General features: G+C 35.2%; 1 protein-coding gene and 1 long non-coding RNA gene across 5 annotated transcripts; both read right to left on the reverse strand.

The window, feature by feature from the left end:
• Positions 1–489: 489 nt before the first annotated feature.
• On the reverse strand, positions 490–6530 carry LOC110702722. 4 transcript variants are annotated; one of them, XR_002507555.1, is made up of 7 exons: positions 5346–6529; positions 4071–5050; positions 3847–3977; positions 3658–3754; positions 3193–3539; positions 2839–2999; positions 490–666 (listed from the first exon to the last, which is right to left on the reverse strand). It is a non-coding gene; the product is annotated as an uncharacterized LOC110702722 (long non-coding RNA). The 4 variants fall into 4 exon arrangements; XR_002507556.1 differs by having other exon boundaries at positions 2839–3539; positions 4071–4138; positions 4762–5050; positions 5346–5616; XR_002507557.1 differs by having other exon boundaries at positions 2839–3539; positions 4071–4138; positions 4894–5050; positions 5346–5613.
• A 5465-nt stretch (positions 6531–11995) lies between these two features.
• LOC110702703 (protein FAR1-RELATED SEQUENCE 5-like) lies at positions 11996–14895 on the reverse strand. Its single transcript, XM_021880457.1, has 5 exons — positions 14641–14895; positions 14241–14295; positions 13113–14104; positions 12481–12954; positions 11996–12400 (listed from the first exon to the last, which is right to left on the reverse strand). Exons 1-5 carry the CDS (start codon positions 14893–14895, stop codon positions 11996–11998), a joined length of 2181 nt encoding a protein of 726 aa, XP_021736149.1.
• Positions 14896–19667: the final 4772 nt, after the last annotated feature.

A 19667-nucleotide genomic window follows, 5' to 3' on the forward strand; every position in this document is an offset into this window, starting at 1 on the left:
AAAAGCGTCGAAAATATGTGAGTCAAAAATTTTCAAGGACACAAGAAAAGCGTCGAGAATATCAACGCTTTTTTGTGTCCTAACTAATATACAAAGCGTCGCAAATTATGTATTTCGCGCATTATCCCAAATGTGTGTAGTTTTTTAGCGACGCTTTTTGTTGTCTTGCGTTTGTTCGTGTCAGCCTATGGTATGGCGGAAAACTCTTTGGAATTTGAAAATGTGTAAATATGTAGACATTAAACAGCGTCTAGAATTTTTATTAAGTTTTTTTTTCCTTTTATTAAATTATTAACATCATACATACATTTTACACATTTAAATTTATCATAAATTAAATTAATAACATAAAAATTAAAGTAAATAAATATTCTATATAACTAGATTTAAAAAAATAAAAATAAAACAATAATTAATCAACAATATATAATAAGAGCACGTAGTTAATTAATTACCAAATGTATAAAAAGAAAACATCAACACAATTAATAAAAAAAAAATGTCGCATATTATATATAGTAGCTTGTCCCTAAATAAATACATCACTAATATAAGACTAAAAACCAAAATACATAGATGATGGCCTAATAGACGATATAGTCGTTTGTTTTGATGCTCAAGTGTCCCGGCCTATTCTCTTGTTGCACCTTCATTGCCTTTTCCAATCTTCAAAAAAAAATACTAAGTATAAATTAGTACATTACACAATATAGGCTCAAGATTCATAATCGATTTGAGACAATAACAAGGACATTATACTTTAATCTAGGCAATTAATTATGAACAATGCACATATATAAATCTGTAAAGTAGGCCTATAATTTTTTAAGCTTTCTTGTTGTCCATTAGAAAGCTTAAGAGAGTTATTGTGAAATAGAAGAGTCTTAAGTTGTATACTATTGAGAAAACCAATAATGCAAGCTCTACTCCTGTGCATTCGAGTTCTTTAGTAAGCAACAAATGTAAAGCCCCTTCTGTTGGTTTCTATAAGCTAAATTCTGATGTTGCTCGTTTTGCCAATGATGATATGACTGGTTTGGGTGGGGTGATTCGTGACTAAGTGGGTGAGGTTATGGCTGCTACTTGCTGGTGCATTAAAGGCTGCTATAAGGTAAATGTTCGGGAGGCTTTGGCAGCCAGGCATGGTCTCTCTATTGCAATCGAGGTTGGCCTAAACAGGATTACCTTGGAGACTGACTCGATGAATCTATACAAACATTTGTACAGCATCTACTGTGAAAATTCGGCTTTTGGACTAATTGTCAATGACATTCTATCTCTTGCAAACCTTTGCACTTACATCAGCTATTCTCATGTTGGTATACAGGGAAACAAGGTTGCTCATAATTTAGCTCATATTAGTAAAGATTATGATGTAATGAGGGTTTGGATTGAGGAACTCCCTATGAGGGCCTTATAGGATGTAAACACTGATATCTTGCTTCTTGCTTAATATATTTGGCTCCCGTTTTCTGTCAAAAAAAAAGTTGTATACTATTGTTCTAGAAATTTGAATGTCATCATTTGTGGGGATTGAGGACTTGTTAGCCACAACAGACCCTGATAACACTCAGACTGGCCCTCCTGGTTTTGTATAGATCAGTAAAAATGGGAGTAATTTTATAAATGAGCAAGGCAGACAAGCAGGTCACATTACAGGTCATAAAAAAAAAGTTTTATGAGCATAAAAAAGAGAGCACTAAACAATACACAACTACTTAACCAATAACACTTGATGAGAAATACGGTCACATTACAGGTCTATTCAAGCTATCAATCCATTGCTATAAAAAAATGTTTTATCGCAAAATAAAATCTAGGCAACTTGAAACTCTTTAAAGGCTCTTAATTTAAAGTGAATTATAATTCTTTACCCATCAATATTAGAAATTTCAGACACCAAGATATTCACAAGATGACAGACAAGATGATTGGACACTCTTACAAGGAACAAGTTACAGACCAGAATTAAACATAAAGCTACAAACCGTGGAACAACATAAAACAAAGTAATATACTTTCCTTTTAGCTCAGGTGAGCAAGTCAGCAGTTCAGTACTATAAATGTCAATCTTAAATTGGGTGTATGTGTGTTGACTGTGTTGTATGACTAGTATCTTGATGTGCAGCCAAGAGCATAAAAGAAATGGAGATCTAAATGAGTTACAAACTCAGTTAACATTTGTAAATACAGCAAATACTCCCTCAGTCCCATTTTGTTTGTTCTATGACCTACTCGTTTTTGAGAGCTTTATGAGTAATTTTATAAATGAGCAGGGCAGACAAGCAGCAGGGGAGTAGGTTAGACAAGCAGCAGGGGAGTAGGTTAGACAAGCAGCAGGGGAGTAGGGAAGACAAGCAGAGAACCTTAGGCAGATTATTATTATTACACACACACACACACAAGCTCTGACTTTCACATACACACACACACAAGCTTTGACTTTCACACACACACACACACACACACACACACACAAGCTCTGAATTTCACACACACACACAAGCATTTTGAATTTCAGTTCCAAATGACCTTTCACTGACTTTAGAATTTCAGTTCTAAACTTACTAATATGAAAAGTCACAACCCGAGTAAATTTTGAATCTAAGCTAGCCAATAACACTTAATTCCAAAGTCAGTCAATTATTGAAAGAGGGAACACATGGGTTTAGCTTTCTATAGGAGGTTTTAAATTATGTTCTACTTTGGCTTCATTTGTATCAAATAAATAAGATACTCAACCCATGTACAATTGCATTTTCACTGTCAATTACTCAACAATAACAAAATTAGACAAGATTATGAATATATTGATGTTTGATGCAATGAAAATCGTACCTTAATAAACTTTGGCTTGTCTTAAACCACATGTGAAATGTAACTCTCAACCAGAAATTTAAAACCAATCTCTAATTCAGCATCAAACGATCCATCAGGGTTGCGCTGAACAATTTTTAATCTTTGACACCAAGTTAAAAAAACCTCATACAAATCTACAGCTGCAACAACATCAAACAGCTGTAAATTGCAATAGACCAGTAGTATAGTAGCCAACAAACATATAATGATATGCAAGCATCATATATTCTAAGGAGAAAGTTCCCCATATCATTCTTAACTTGTCCTCAATGAATGTCTAATATGAATAATAGGAAAAAAAAAAAAAAAAAGCAACTTAGTATGAAAAACTACCTTGGGAATTATCAAAATTCAGTTCCATTCCACATTAGGAGGGGGAGGGGTTCATAAATATTTCTACACAACAAGCTCACACTACAAAGAATGAAACAATATGCCTAGGTAGTGCGATACGAATCGCTTATCGATAATCTTGAGGCTTATCCTCATGCGCGCTACTTCTTATTTTCGTGTCTTGGTCATCAGCTTACGTGTTGCTGATTGCCGTACACAAGGTAGGCTCCGTAAGCTGTTGCCACTGCTGCATACATGCTTGGGTGTAGTACGTATCTGTAACCACCATCATATATGTGTCCTCTGTAGTAGCCTCCATTCCACAGATTTCCATAATCACCTCTTGACTGCCATCCATGAAAGTGAATTTTTATTAAGCATAGAATCACAGTTCAAGGCAGAAAATAGAATTACAAAAACCTGAAATAAAAAAAGAAATAAACAGAGACAGGAGAAAAAATATACCTGTTTGTTTGTAGGGTTGCGGCCCCATGAAAGACGGACAATTTACTTTCCTATAACTGACCCGTTCAGCTTATTCAAAGCCTCTTAAGCATGACCTCTGCAGGTGATACAATCCACAGTTATAATGTAAGCAATCTAATGAGAGTTCAGATCATCAAATTTTGTTTCAGAGCATGGTATAAGCCTCACCTGTTTGCAAATTGCACAAATCCGCATCCTTTCCCAACATGAATTTTAACATAAAATGTCTCCCCATATTGGGAGAAAGGTTGCCTAAGATCCTCGTTTGTGACACTAGGATCAAGCCCTCCAACAAAAATCTACAGTAATAAAAAGATATATTCATAATTGAAAGACAAATCAAAACAAATTCATCTCCTAACTGTAATAAATTACTCCAGAAAGTCTATTACAGTTGTTTTTGACGAATATCCTTCAGATTGAGAACCTTGTCAAGCATTGTTACTTGATCTGTATCCACCTAGCAGCAAAAGATTATTTGAAAAAACAGACATAAAAGTTCATTAATGTCAAGCATCGATAACTTTTGAGGAAATAGATTATTTAGAAAAGCAAGATCTTAATTATTCCCCCCTCCTGATTCTTAAGTCATAACCAATCGTTGTCAACAAATCATGATATGCAATATATATACACTTGAGAATGACAGCGTCATGCTGCACACATATCATAGACACATACACAACATCAACGGACTGAAAAAAGGGAGCCTTATTTAATTATGGTGTGTATGTCTGCAAAGATAATCTCTCTGAGCTTATTAATTGGTTGTTAGTATGTAGTTGCAAATTGGTCTTTCATGAGAACATTTCTACCGAACAAATTAAACTTACAAACTAGTGGTAAAGAACTGAGGCCACTTATTCAATTATTATGCACAAAAGGCATGTTTTGTGAACTAGGCACCACAACAACAGAGGTAACTGCTATATGAACTGTTGATTCGGTTAAAACAAAAGAAATATTTGAACAAAATTAATGCAAATCAATAAAATTAAAATTATGAAGCTGAGTATTTTAGAAACTAACTCTATATTTGAAATGTAATTGAAAAAAACAAATAACATCAAGAACTCTTCTTACCTAGAAAAATGAATTCATCTCAGCTTATAGCCTTATAAGTTGAGAAATCACCCATAACAAATCACATCAAAGCAACAAAAAAGAAAAAAAAAAAATCATATCAATTTTATAAACTGCAAATAAAAAAAATACATTTATTCAGTAATATTCGCCCTTGCTGTTAGAGACTCGGCGATTCTACTGCCAACCATTTTCATGGAATATAATGAGAAGGTGATCTTTGGTTTAAAAAACCCCTTCTTTTTCTTCTGTTCGAGGTCCAAACTCTGCTTTCGTCCAACCAATAACTCTGAAAGAATGGTGTAACAAAATCAATGTCAAGTTTTACATGTAGTAAAGAAATAGATCCAAAAAAATGAAATTAGCAATCCAATAAATCACTAATGTGTAAGAAAATATCTAGAAACTAAGAGATTAATTGTAAAAATAGAAATTCAACAAGATCTATAACCTAGGGTTTGAAAACGAGTAAAATTGAATAATTGCAACTTGCAAGTATCAATTAAAATCAAACAAAAAATGAAAGAAGCAATTTATATCTATTAAGAGTGGAAAATTAACAAAGATTCATGTAAAAATGTAACCTGTGAGGAGAACAAGAGCAATGGCTATCGCTAATCGAATTTCAATGCAAACCATCAGATTTGATATAAAGACAATAATTTTCGCCATGATATATAAATTACTGTGTTAGATTAAACGCAAGAAGAAAGAGGATCTGAATTCAAACTCTAGGCCATGACTCCGTGAATCTATGTTAAGAACTCAGATCTAATGAAGGAAAAAAGAAGATAGTAGTTTCACAATTTTTTAAAAAAAACCGGTGTTCATTAATTTAATGAATGGCGGAATTTTTGGACAAGCATCAACTGCTAATTTAGTGGGTTTGGTACGTGCTTCTTAATGATTGCCAAAATAAAGAAAGAAATAGAACTTTTCTCTCTTCATTCATTCACTATAGCTTTCTCTCTCTTCGTTTTTCTCTCTCTAAAAAGCAAGTAACTGGCGATTTCGAGCGTTTTCTCTGTCCTCCATTGTTGATTTTCGAGCTTTTTCTTTCTTCTTTTTCACTGGTGAAGTTGTTATTTGCTTAATTCAGGTTCATTTACTTATTTTTTTGAGATTTTTGTTAGTTTAAACTGTTTTGATTCTTCGATTTTTAGGTTTTTTGATTTTGATTTTGTTTTCGATTTTCGTAGTGTTGATTCTGCAATGGTGAAGAAGAAGATTACAAAGAAGGTTGTAGATGCTGAAGAAGGTGTGTTTACTTAAATTTTTCATCATTTTTTCAAATTTTTCAATTGAAATTTCGCTTATATATGTCGAATTACTAGTGCATGTTATTTTTTATAGTTTTCAGTTGATTTTTTATGCATATTATGATAATTGAATTTGAATTATGAAGTTATTATGTTTAATTTTGCTTTATTTTATTGTTCATTGTATATAATTGATTCAAAATTTTGCTTATTATTCTTCAAATTTTGTATGTTAGGTTTTAGTCAGAGAATGCTAATTAAACTGATTATTTGTTTAGGTTTTACGTTTTAGTTAGATTATGTGTATAATAGGCATATTCGCATTGTGTTTGTGCATCTGTGTTTGATTAACATGCATATATGCATTGCTCATTGTGTTTGAGTAATAGACATGTGTGTCATTTATATGTTTTGACAATGTTCACTTTATGATGTTAAAAGGGTGACTTTATGCTGTTAAAAGAGTCACTATATGTTGTTAAATGATTAACTTTTTCAGTTAAAAGGGTCACTTTTTGCAAAAAAAGGGTCACTTTTTGCATATAAAAGGGTCACTTTATGCATACAAAAGGGTCACTTTATGCTGTTAAAAGGGTCACTTTGTGATGTTAAAAGGGTCACTTTGTGATGTTAAAAGGGTCACTTTATGCTGTGAAAAGAGTCAGTGTATGTTGTTAAATGAATAACTTTTTCAGTTAAAAGGGTCACTTTTTGCATATAAAAGGGTCACTTTATGCTGTTAAAAGGGTCACTTTATGCTGTTAAAAGGGTCACTTTATACTGTTAAAAGGGTCACTTTGTGATGTTAAAAGGGTCACTTTGTGCTGTTAAAAGGGTTACTTTGTGCTGTTAAAAGGGTCACTTTATGCATTTAAAAGTGTCATTTGTGCACATTATTCTATATTTTTCCATGAGTAATTTCTGAATTTGTATTTATATTACTTTAATAATTAAATACAGGTGGTTCAATAGGTGGTTATCGTTATAAAAAGCCTACAAAAGGAAAAGGAAAGCCTAAAGAGCCTGCTAAGCCTAAACCAGTACCAAAAAAGACCCAGATAGCTCCTGAGAAGAGCAAAGCAGTATCTAAAAAGGCTGGGAAAATTCCTGAGAGTGACAAACCAGAGTCTGAGAAGGCCAAAATAGTTCCTAAGAAGGCCAAAATTGTACCTAAGAAAGCTAATACAGTGGAAGATTCTGATTATGAAATGCTTTTTGAATCTGATTCTGAATCTGTTATGTAAGTATACATATTTTTTTATTACATTTTTAATTATATTTTGTTTTTATTTTATATTGTTTTAGTTACATTTTCTTTCTTTTTTTTTTTCTATTTAGGGAGCAAAGAAGAATCATTGCAAGATGTAGACCCTATTCATTGGAAATATTGCTGCAGAACTTTAGTCCTGAGCAAAAACAGGTTGTTGAAGAAATTGGTTTTGGAGGTTTATTACATCTTAAATTGAAAACTCTTAATCGTCAAATGCTACCTTGGCTTGTTGAAAACTTCAATGCTGGTAGCTGCATGTTTACCATCGCTACTGGTAAAGAATTTGTTGTTACTAGAAATGATATATGCGATGTGTTTTGCTTGCCTTTGAGTGATATTTGTGTTCCTGAACTTAATAAAAATTCTGAAGATGAAAGTGTAGATAAACGTATCATTCAGGCATGGAGATCTGATTATGGTCTTTCTGGTAAGCAACCTCTTCATTTGTCAAAATTGGAGTCTAGGATGGTTGATTTGGTTGATGGAGGGGAAGAATTTAAGAGGTGTTTTGTTCTTCAAGCTATGTCTAGCTTTTTAGCTCCTACTACTAATAGGACTGTTTCATTGAAGTTGCTGAAAGCTGTTGAAAAAGTTGATGAAATTAAAACTTTTGATTGGTGTTCATATGTTTTAAAAAAGTTAAAGAAGGCTGTTCAGAAATATAAGGATGATGAAAATGCTCAAAATGTTAGTGGTTGTTTGCTGGCTTTGCAAATTATGTATTTTCATCGTCTAAATTTTCAAGGTGAAAAGGAAAGTAGTACTCTTCCTTTAATTTAACATTGGACGGATGTAAAGATTAAGAAGCGAATTAAGTTAGAGATCAAAGCTGGTGGTTATGGGCAGGGACCATTGGATACTATTACATATCCTGTGTCACAGCTTAATTTTAGGGGAACTGTTTTTAAGCCAGCTCCTACTTTGGGTTATGATAAGGGTCCTTCTACAAGTGGTACCAATGGTCGCATTGTTGCATTTGAGCTTTTAGAAGGTATTATGACCGATGAAGAAATTAAAAAAATTTCAACTGATGTAAGTGTTCTGTTTTCTTATATGTTTAGTTATTATTGCTTTTTGTTTACAAAAGTTATCCTTTTTGTGTACAAAAGTTACCCTTTTTGTGTACAAAAGTTACCCTTTTTTGTGTACAAAAATTACCGTTTTGTGTACAATAGTTACCCTTTTGTGTACAAAAGTTACCCTTTTTGTGTACCGAAGTTACCCTTTATTTGCACCGAAGTTACCCTTTAGTTGCATTAAAGTTATCTTCAATATTAAGTTAAAAGGGTAACTTTTTTCATTTAAAAGGGTCAGTTTATGCATTTAAAAGGGTCACTTTTAGCATATATTTAGATTTCCTACTTATTTTATTATTTTTATTTGTAACATTTTTTTTTCATTGTTCATATGTTTGTAGGTTGTTCATGAAACGTTTCTTTTGTTTAAAAGAAATATGGATGTTTTATTATTTGTTCAGTCAACTGGTTTTCAAACCTTGAATGATCTGATTACTTCTCGCAGAAGTGTTTCATTATCTTCTGATGATTTTGTTTCAGTTTCTCAAACTCAACTGCTACTCTCTGATCCTCATTATTTGAAGATTTTAGATGGTTTAATTGATGAGTGTAATAAAATGAAGTCTGTACATGATATGTTTCGCAGTTTTTATGAACCTACAGAAGGTAACAAAGATTTTGTTCCTGAAAAAGAACCTGCACAAGATTTCAATGAAAATATTCCTAAGGATGATGACAATGGTCATGGAAAAATAGTTAATGAAGGCCTTAATGGTTCTGGACCTTCTGCTATCATTCCTGGTCCTACTCAAAATATTCCTGTCGGGCATATTGATCAAAATGAACCTCCTCGACTCAGAGCAAATAAATCTCTATGCTCTCTGGACCGTGGACATGTAGGTGTGCAGGTGCCTTTTGTAACTCTTTTTGTAAAGAGCAATGCTCGGATTTTCAAGAATTTGCCTCAGTTACATTTGGAAATTCTCAATTATTGTTTGTTGAAGGATGTTTCAATGGATAAGAAGTTAAGTGTCGTTTTTTATTATAATTATTTTTTTATCTGTTTTTTTTCTTATATTTTTTTTTTAATGTTAATCTTATTTTTTATTGTTTCAGTGAGAGCCTTGTTACTTTTGGAATGAAATTTTTAATTCCAAGAGAAGACATGGTGTCCCTTGTTGCTCCACTCAGGATTCAATGGTGCGTTATTGATTGCTTCTGTCTGTATTTGAATGAGAAAGCATGTTTTCAGGCTACTAGTCCTCGGAAATTCTTCTTCGGTGTTAGGCAGAGTGTAAGTTATTTCATTCCTTTTTTTATATCTTAACACATTTACTTTATGTATATATTATTGAGATCTTATACTTTAATAGTTTTCATTCTTGCATGTTTGTGACAATATTGGCAAAGGTAACATATCTAGTGCTGTTAAGAATTTGCACGACATATGGGAAGGTTAGGTTAGCTATGAGAATCCAGAATGTAATATAATGGATGCTGATCTGGTATTTTTATTCTAAACTTAATGTAATAAATTTAAAAGAGTTCTCTTTATGATATGCTCTGTTTAAATCTCTTTAATTTTGCTGTTTCAGATCTATTTTCCTGTTCTTATTGAGAATCACTACATTTTGTATGTTATTAATCATACAAAAGAGTTGGTATATTATCTTGACAATATTATCTGGACTGATTCTGCTCTTGTTTATACAAAAGAATTGTGTTCAAAGATGGTATGTTTATGTTTGTTTTTTTTGTTATGTTACTGTTGATTCATTGTTTCCATTTTAACTTTTTTGATTTTAATGTATTCTAAACTTTTATATTTTATGTCAGTGTGTTCAAATGGGTGCTTTTCTTGGCAAAAGAAATCATCCAAAGAGTTCTCAGCTACCTTCTTATGGTTTTGAAGTTGTTGAGTTGGAATGGAGAAAAGAAAAAGTTGACAATTTGGACTGTGGGGTCTTTTTCATGTATCACATGCTCCATTTTGTTGGTGAATCGTTCAAATTCAATGATCTCAAAACAATAATTATCTATATAGTTTCTGTAGTTTTTTCCTTTCTATTGCTTTTATTAATTACATATTGATAATTTTTTATTTTTTTTGCTGATTTGAGATTAATGGAAGGAAATTTTTACGAGGAGAGATCTGTACCACACTAGTACTGTGTGATTTGAATGAATCTAGGAACGATGTGTTGTTAGAATTACACAAGTTCAATGAGAAAAAGAAAGATCCTGCTTATGTCAATGGAATTGGAAAGGTTAAAGGCTGCAATTGCTGCAAAGAAGAAGAGAGAAACAGAAGAAAGAAAAATGGCAGCAGAAGCAGAAGCAAAGGCAGAGGGAGAAGAGGAAAAGAACAAAGGAAAAAGGGCAAAAAAGCAGGCAAAAAAGTTTACTCCTTTTAAATAGTGAAATAATTGATAATTGTTAGCTGATTAGTTCAGGGGGTTTTTTTTAACAATGAAAAAACTTAATGTATGTGCATACATTAAGTTTAATGATGTAATTAAACTTAGTTTAAAGTCTTTAGTTGTTTTTGGAATACTGATGTATGTGAATACATAAAGTAATTAAAAGGTTTATTTTTATGTTTTTTATGGGGTAACTTTTATGCAGAAAAGGGTAACTTTTATTTATAGAAAGGGTAACTTTTATTTATAGAAAGGGTAACTTTTAAGCAAGAAAAAGGTAGATTTTATTGTTAGAAATGGTAATTTTAGCAATGAAAAGGGTCACTTTTATGTAGAAAAAGGGTCACTTCTATTCATGAAAAGGGACACTTTTTTCTGTAAAATAAAAGGGTCAGGGGTTTTATGCATGAAAAAAATAACTTTTAGTGATAAAAAGGGTAACTTTTATTAACAGAAAGGGTAACTATTAGAAAAGAAAAGGTTGATTTAGTGGATAGAAAGGATAAAAATGGTTACTTTTGTGGGTAGAAATAATAAGTTTATACATGATAAGGTATACTTTTGTGGGTAGATAGTGTAACTTTTATGCATGGAAAGGGTAACTTTTATTGATAAAAGGGTTAACTTTTATTAACAGAAAGGGTAACTATTGCCAAAGAAAAGGTTGATTTAGTGGATAGAAATGATAACTTTTATGCATGAAAAGGGTCACTTTTATGCATGAAAAGGGTTACTTTTATGCATGAAAAGGGTTACTTTTATACGTTAAAAGGGTAACATAAGTTGATGTGTTCCAATAATTAAACATGTGCTAATAAAAGTGTCAATCACATTTTCATTAAACTAGTCATAGAGTAAAAAAACAAAAGAAAAATAGTTTAACAATACAAGGTATATTAATTTCGAAAAAAAAATGTTCTAAAAAAGATCTTAAAAGAGTCGTAAGTTAGGTGTCTTTGATCCAAATTCTGAATTTGGAGGTGACAGTGCTGGTTTTCTTTTTCTCTTGCTTTTTTCAAGTCCTCCTTTTGCTCTCTTGCTTCTTCCTTTTGTTACAGCCCTTTTAGGATCAAGAATTATTGGTACACATGTGCTTGTACTCGATGCTGAAGAAGCGTCAGTATTGCTTTGAGTGTTGTCTGCCACATCAGGAATGTTAGAAGCAGCTTCTGCACTTTCTTTCTGAGCAGCACTAGCAAGTAAGTCTTCCACCATTTTAAGACTGTTTCTGAAGCTTTCTTCCATAAATGCTCTTGTCTCTTCATTTTCTTAACTTTTTAAGATTAGATTGTAGTATTTCCTCATCATTGTTTGCCTCCATGGAATATATTGCTGTTTAGGATCCTGATTCTTCAACCTATCCCATGCCTCTGTTTTTGCAAACTTAGTCCATCTTTTTGAAACATACTTGTCTGGTATTCTTGTTACTGAATGCAAATGTAGAATTCTGATGCAATGATAACATAACCATCTAGATGCTTCAAAGTTTTTGCATGTACACCATACAGTTTGGCTCTCTTGTATATAGTTTACTTGATGTGCAGACCATGGCTTGTCTTCTAGTGTTACTTGATAAAGTAGGCATTCTTCATTACTGCCTAACATCTGAAAAGTTGTTGCCATAGAGTATCCAAACTCCTCTTCAAAATTTCTAAAGAGTGATAAAGTGAAAACCTGTACATAAAAATCATGTAGCTTCATTTAAATTGCCATATATTAGGTGTAATTTATGTACTTGTCAGTTAACTTTTTACCTGTGCAGCATGCTTTAGCATTCCAAATAGAGGCAATGAAGTGAATGCTATTGACTTGCTACAGGTAAACTCATCATATTTCTCTGTGCTTCTCCAACGATTAGTTGTCTTCTTAAATATGGTATAAAATTCTGTCAAAGTAGTTGCTTTACTTGCTCTGAATCCTATGGCATGATTAGTGCTTTCACTCCTTTGTGACGATAAGATCCCTGCTGAAAAGAAATCTCTACAAAGGGAAGGACACCATTTGTATTTCAACTCATACACTCTTTTGTACCAAGAGTGTTCTGTCAACTCATATTTTTGCAACATTGCTTGCCACTTTGCTTCGAATTCTTGTTCTGTCACACACATCTTTAAGCACTGGTTGAATGCAAATTTGAATTCTTTGTCTTTTTTAAGAGCTCCAAATCTGGTTATGGCATTTTGCTCCAAATGCCATATACAAAGTCTATGTCTTGTATTAGGAATCACCTGCATTGAAAATAAAGGGGTCACTTTATGCTGTTAAAAGGGTTACTTTATGCACTAAAAAGGGTAACTTTATGCAGCTAAAAGGGTAACTTTATGTGAAAAAGGAAAACTTTATTGTCATAGCTCAAATCTGTAAGATGTCAATATAAATCTTTTACCTCCAGTATAGCATTTGCCATTGCTTGGTCCTGGTCAGTGAATATTGAAGTTGGTTTTCTATTCTCCATAGCTTTGAAGAAGGTTTGTAGTAACCACACAAATGAATCTGTCGTTTCATCCCCAATAAAAGCACAAGCAAACATACAATTATGCCAGTGGTTATTTATGCCAACAAATGGAGCACATATAAGATTATATCTGTTGGTTCTGTATGTTGTATCAAAGACAAGAACATCTCCATATATCCTATAGTCTTCTAGCATCATTGAATCTCTCCAAAAGATATTGCAAATTCTTCCTTCTTTGTCAAACTTCACTCTAAAAAAGAAGTTTGGATCCTCTGATTGTTCCTGACTTAAAATGTTCACTAAAGTTTGAGCATCTCCAGCCTCAATTTGTTCCATTCTTAACCTTGAGCAGAAATTCAGGTGATCTACAACACTATGGCCTATATTCTGTTCTCCTCCAGCCTCTGTAGCCATGGAATTGTAAGTGTCCATTGTAGTTAGACCTGAAGATTTCATTGTTTTGATTGTTACAACTTTTTCCTCTGTCATTTTTCTTTCAGAACGATGCAAATAATGCCACTGTGGCTTTGTTAGCTCGTGGTTATGCTGAATAACATGAGCCACCACCTCAAACTGTCCTTCTTTATTCACTTTTGCTCTTATGCATGCCTTGGAATTTGATCTTGTAATGGATTCTTGTCTTGGCTTTCTTGTTTTTACATTTACATCCTCTTCATCAACCATTTCAACTAACTTTGTTTTCTTCTGACCTGAATGTCTCTTTCCCTCAGCAGAACACACATAGTTTTTCTTAGTTACTATTTTTGCGTGTTGTTTGAATCTAGTTGTATGTTTTCTTATTGAAAACCCCAGTATAGCAGCATGTTTTTCATACAATTCCAAAATTTCTTCAAAAGTTTCTCTTACCACACCAACAAATGATCCTCTAAGATCTAAACCATAAGCATCAATTGGATTTGTATCTGTTATTTAATACAAACAAATCAGATAATAACCACATACAGCATAAAAAAAGGGTAACATTCGTTTGAAAATAGGGTAACTTTTATGCATGAAAAAGGTAACATTTAGGCATTGAAAGGGTTACTTTTTGCATACAATCTGAATTTTCAGCATACAATCTGAGTGTAACATTTGAGCATAAATAGGGTAACTTTTATGCATGAAAAAGGGAACATTTAGGCATTCAAAGGGTTACTTTTTGCATACAATCTGAGTGTAACATTTGAGCATAAATAGGTTCACTTTTAAGCATGAAAAGGGTAACATTTAGGCATTCAAAGGGTTACTTTTTGCATGCAATCTAAAAAGTTCTGCATTCAATCTGAGGGTAACATTTAGGCATAAGTATGGTCACGTTTATGCATGAAAAGGGTAACAATTATGTATTCAAAGGGTTACTTTTTGCATACAATCTCAAAAATTCATAGAAATTACCTTCAGTTGCATCTGATTTGGTTGTTTGTTCTGAATTTGAATCAATTGATTTATCAGGAACCACTTGATTTTCTGCATTGTGAATTGCGTCTTCTGCATTCTCAATTGCTTCATCTGCATTATCGATTGCTTCATCTGCATTGTCTGGATTGTTGAATATTGGTACGAATTCATCTCCAAAACAATTAGTTTCTTCTTCTTCTATAATCGATCGATTTAAATCGATTTCAAATTCAGTCTCAATTTGCCTCTGTTTTTGTAGCAATTCGTGAATGAGATTGCTGCAATTTGTTGTATCGAAAGTCAAATTCTCCATTGATGATCGAATTCTGCAATTTGTAAGTTTTCTCACTTTCTTTGTCCTTAATTGATGATCGAATTCTTCTATTTGTGCGTTTTCTCACCTTTTTCTCCTCGATTGATGATCGATTTCTGCAATTTTCGCGTTTTCTAACCTTTTTTCTCCTCGATTGATGTTCGTTTTCTGCAATTTTTGCGATTTCTCACTTTCTCTCTCCTCAATGGATGATTGATAGCTGCGTTTTCGCGTTTTTTTTATTTTTAGGTATTTGAAATTCTGCGATTTTTTTTTTAAAAAAAAGCACGTGCGAAAACCCGATGTACAGTAAAAATACTGTACACCGGGTACATGCAAATGGGTTTGGTGTAGTTTTCGAGATGTTAGAATATGAGGAGTGGGGGTAGCCGGGTAGGGGGATGTAAGGTGGTTTTTGTGAATGCGGTACATCTATTTGAGTTCACGTGCGGGCCAGATGTTAGTATTCTCGTCGCTTTTTGTAGTCTAAAATTTAGGGCTGAGCAAAACTACCCGAAAAAACCGAAAACCCGAAAAACCGATCCGTAACCGTTTCGAAAATTAGGGTACCCAATCCGATAACAATAACAGTTCGGGTACCCGTTCCGATAATTTGTTATTGGGTATGGTTATGGGTATCATTTTAAAATTAACGGTTACCCGATCTGATCCGATAAGAATTTTTTTGCTTTTTTTCCCTACTTAAATCTATTAATATAAATCTAAACTTTTACTTTACTTCATAATCACTTTATAATATCAATGATTAGTAATATTATTAATAATTTGGTCAAGATCATATGGTATTGTTTTTAATTAGTTGTAAATTATATCATAATAACTACATAACTAAGTTTAATTATCATTATTGGATATCATATTGGGTACCCGATAACCGATCCAAAAATCCGGGTACCCGAAATCCGGGTACCCGAACTTATCGGTTCCGGATATGGGTATCACTTTTAGTGATTTTGGTTATCGGGTACCCGAACCGTTAGTACTAACGGTACGGGTACCCGTCCCATGCTCACCCCTACTAAAATTACTTTCGACTTTAAAAAGCGTCGAGGAAATGCGGACAACATAATTAGATGTTGACGCCCTTGCTCTGGCGTCGAGGCTATAGTGTCGAAAAAAGACTCATTTTGTAGTAGTGTTAGAAGAGTCGGGGAGAAATACATAAAGAGTTACAAACTTTTAAATAGACAAAAACAAATCCTACCCCTATCATAGGCGTGGCTCAGGCCCACGACACTTAAAAAACATTCCTTCTTGACATGTCTATCCTTCAAGATCCACATAGTCGGACGCTTATCCTTCGATCCGTTTTCCTTAAAGGATTGCGACCAAATAGCTCCCACAATGATAAGTGGTTTTATGACCACTTTTATGACCCCTTTTCCCCTTTCTTTAATCCCTTTCTTGTTCCTTTTTCCCTTTATTCTCCTAGTTTTAATGTAATTATGTTTGTATCCCTCTCTTATTATCCTATAGCTTATATTATGTGATTTTTGGTGTTTGTTTTCCTCTTTTCCTCCCTCGGCTCATTTTATCCCTCTACTATTTTGCTTACATGTGTGTATGAGTGTTTGTTCAGCTTGTATAGAAAGCTCGTTATAAATATCCCCGAAGCTTTGCTTGAACCTTGGAATGCTTTGGAGTAGTAGAAGAGTAAAGCATGAAGAATTTCATGAGAGCCAAATCAGTTTGATGGAGCGGCCGCTCACCCTTATGGGAGCGTCTGCTCCTCCCGATCAAATTTCACACTTCTTCAGTAGAATGGAGGAGCGGACACTCCTCGCTGGTGGAGCGCCAGCTCACATCCTTACGAGCGCCCTCTCCTCTTGGGTGGAGCGCCAGATCCCTTATGAAGGAGCTCTTGCTCCTCTTGTGTGGAGTGCCCGCTCCCGTGGGTTCAATGGAAACTCAAGACCCTCTAAAGTGACCGCTTCCCCTCGATAGACCAGTCGTTCCCCTGAGTATTCCGTGAATTCGTATTTCATTTTTAGACTTAATTTTGGGGAAAGAAAAAGGGGTATAAATACCTTTAATAATGTAATCAGAGGTGTATAGGATAGCTCCTGCTGAGCTATCACCAGGTTTCCATACTGGCCCCCGTGGTGTGCACTCATCGCCAGAAAGATAACCGAAGGGGCTCCTAAGCCCGATAGAGTCAGCCCGCAGGCTGACCAATTATGACTCTCCACAAAGGAGATCGTACGCCTATAAATAGAGGGCAAAGTACAACGAAGAGGAGGTTATACACATAAGTTAATACACTCTCTTTATCTCTCTAAGTAGACTTTCTCTCTCTAAACACATTCTAACTTAAACATTATAGGGGGGTTCCTCGAGCCGCCCCCGAGGGCAATTTACGTGTGCTACCTTATGCAGGTCGTCGACGGGACCTAGCTCGTGCCAGCAGAACCCTTGGATCCACACCTGGAACAATTGGCTCCAGAAGGAGGGGGAGACAGCCGCCAAACCTTTATTGCTCATCAGCTAAAATCTCCACTCCAATGGCGGCAGCAATATCATTGCATAAAGGGACCTCCAATTTCAGCACAGCATGATTGCAGACCTTGCATTTGTCAACCCGATGATTGTCAACAGGAAAATCGAAAAGGCTAGCTTCCCCAACAGCCTCAACCTTAGTCCAAAAGGCGTTGAAACGAGCCTGCTACTCCTCACCCCCACCATAGAGACCGCTTATATAGCGGGCTGCGGCCCTCCCAACCTTCATCATGGCGATCAGCGAGCAGCTTGGTAAAAGCACGGGAAAGAACAAAGGACTTAAGTGCCTCCTTTCGAGCAGCTTCAAGCTCATTCTCTCGTCCAGCACGCAAATCAGCCATCTTAGCCTCCAACGCTTGCACCCTAGCTTGAGAAGTTCCCAACTATCCCTCGCAGTCCGCCAGCTTTTTCTTGGTGAGTTAGAATTCTCCAAGTTGAAGTTGCAAGGAATACTCCTTCTCTCTCAAGGGAGTCACCTAACCAGCCATTGCATCCCTCTTAGAGCAAGCCTGCTGAACCTCCTTATCCTTCTGAGCAAGAATTAAGCCCTAGTTCTAGTACTCCTTCTCCACTATAAGCAAGGCATTAGCCAAGTCGCCAACGGACTTGTAAGCTGCAAACAAACAGAATGACGAAAATAAGCTAGGGCAAAAAGAAAAGAAAAATAAGCTGAAACAAATAAGCAAAGCAATAAAAATAGCCTAAGGCAAAAATAAGAAAAATAAGCAGAAGGAGGAAACAAAAACAAAAAGAAAAGGCTAGAAATATAAAAGTTAACCTTCTACAGATCATGGCACGCAGTGGTAGCATGGAGACTAACTAAGGTGCTAGTAGAGTCAGCGAGGAGACGAATGCCCTGAGTAAGGTGATAGCCCAAGATGCCACCGTTCTGTGGGTTGTCCACAAACAAGGACTCATCATCCCTAACATTCATCAAAGGGAAGAACGGAGCGCTCTCGGGTGTAGTAAGACACAACAGAGGCCAAAGAGAAGCATCAATGGGAACCTCCCTAAATCCTATAGGTCTAGTAGGACGAAAAGTGCCCTCGGTAGAGATTAAAGTCGTAGAAAGTGGGTTCTCAAATGCATCACTCAAGAACTGGTGAAGACAGCGATTAAGCTCACTGAAGTTCTGGGTGACAGTCTCCCTAGCAGTGATCTCACCAATAAGCCTAGTGTTGGTAAAGTTAGAAGCGAAGGGATCAAGAGCAGAGGAAGTAAATGCCTTTTTAGCAGCGAGCTGGCCAGCATCAGCTAAGGGGGAGACCACAAGATCATCCTCTAGATTAATAATTAGATGATCCTGCTTGTGTGAATCCCCCAAGCTGAGAGTGCCCTCCCCTACAGTTGCTTTGCAAGCAGCCTCGCAACCCAGAAGGGTGAGGTGGAATCCTTGGTAGCTCTATAATAGTCTTATATGGGAGGTGAAAATCAAAAGCCTCAGTAGAAGGACCTGTAGCATCCTTAAAAGCAATAGTAGTACCAATGCTAGGAGAATAGAATAGAATATGCTCAGCAAAAGTTATGGGTTTCTTACCCACCATAGTAGTAGTCTTAGCCTCCTCAGCGGGAAACTTAAAAACGCTATCAGCAAAGTCGTCAGCATTAGTTTTGGAATCATCAAAAGCTTGATTCAGTGGTTCAATTACCACAGAAGTCTGAGGTGCCACCTGGGCGAAAGTAGTAGCAGAAAGCTTCTCAAGAAAAGCACCATGTGCCATTAATGCCTCAGACCATGAAGTAACCTTCCTAGACGCAAGACAAGTTTTTAGCCGACCCCCAATAGTGGAAGAGGAAGGCTCGACTTTAGCACGACTGGACCCTACGCGATCAGCAGTGGTCACAGTGCCAAAGATAGCCCTCGGTTTAACTGGGGCTAAGCGAACTTCACCCTTCAAAGAGCTAGCATAAACCTCTAGAATCTCAAAAAGTTCAAGAAGATTGTCAGGGGTGGCAGTAAGGGGGTCCTTCTAGTTATCCTTCAACCCAAGAATGCCCCTATCCAACTTGTCATAACCTGAAGCCATCCAGTAAAAAAGACAAAACAAAGGGCATAAGAGCATAATAAAAAATAATAAAAAAAAAACTCTTACAAACAAAAGGTAGAATAAGAAACAAAGCTTACCAGACTCATGGGTAGAACACAAGTGCATAGCAGAAAGGTGCGCGTTACCCACAATGTACAAGGAGTTAGGCAGCGAAAACTTGGGAAACTTAGCATCACTTTTTCCCACTCCCTGTAGCATGTCAAAAGC

The sequence above is a fragment of the Chenopodium quinoa genome, unplaced genomic scaffold, assembly GCF_001683475.1.
Source record: "Chenopodium quinoa cultivar QQ74 unplaced genomic scaffold, ASM168347v1, whole genome shotgun sequence".
In the NCBI taxonomy this organism is placed as follows: Eukaryota; Viridiplantae; Streptophyta; class Magnoliopsida; order Caryophyllales; family Amaranthaceae; genus Chenopodium; species Chenopodium quinoa.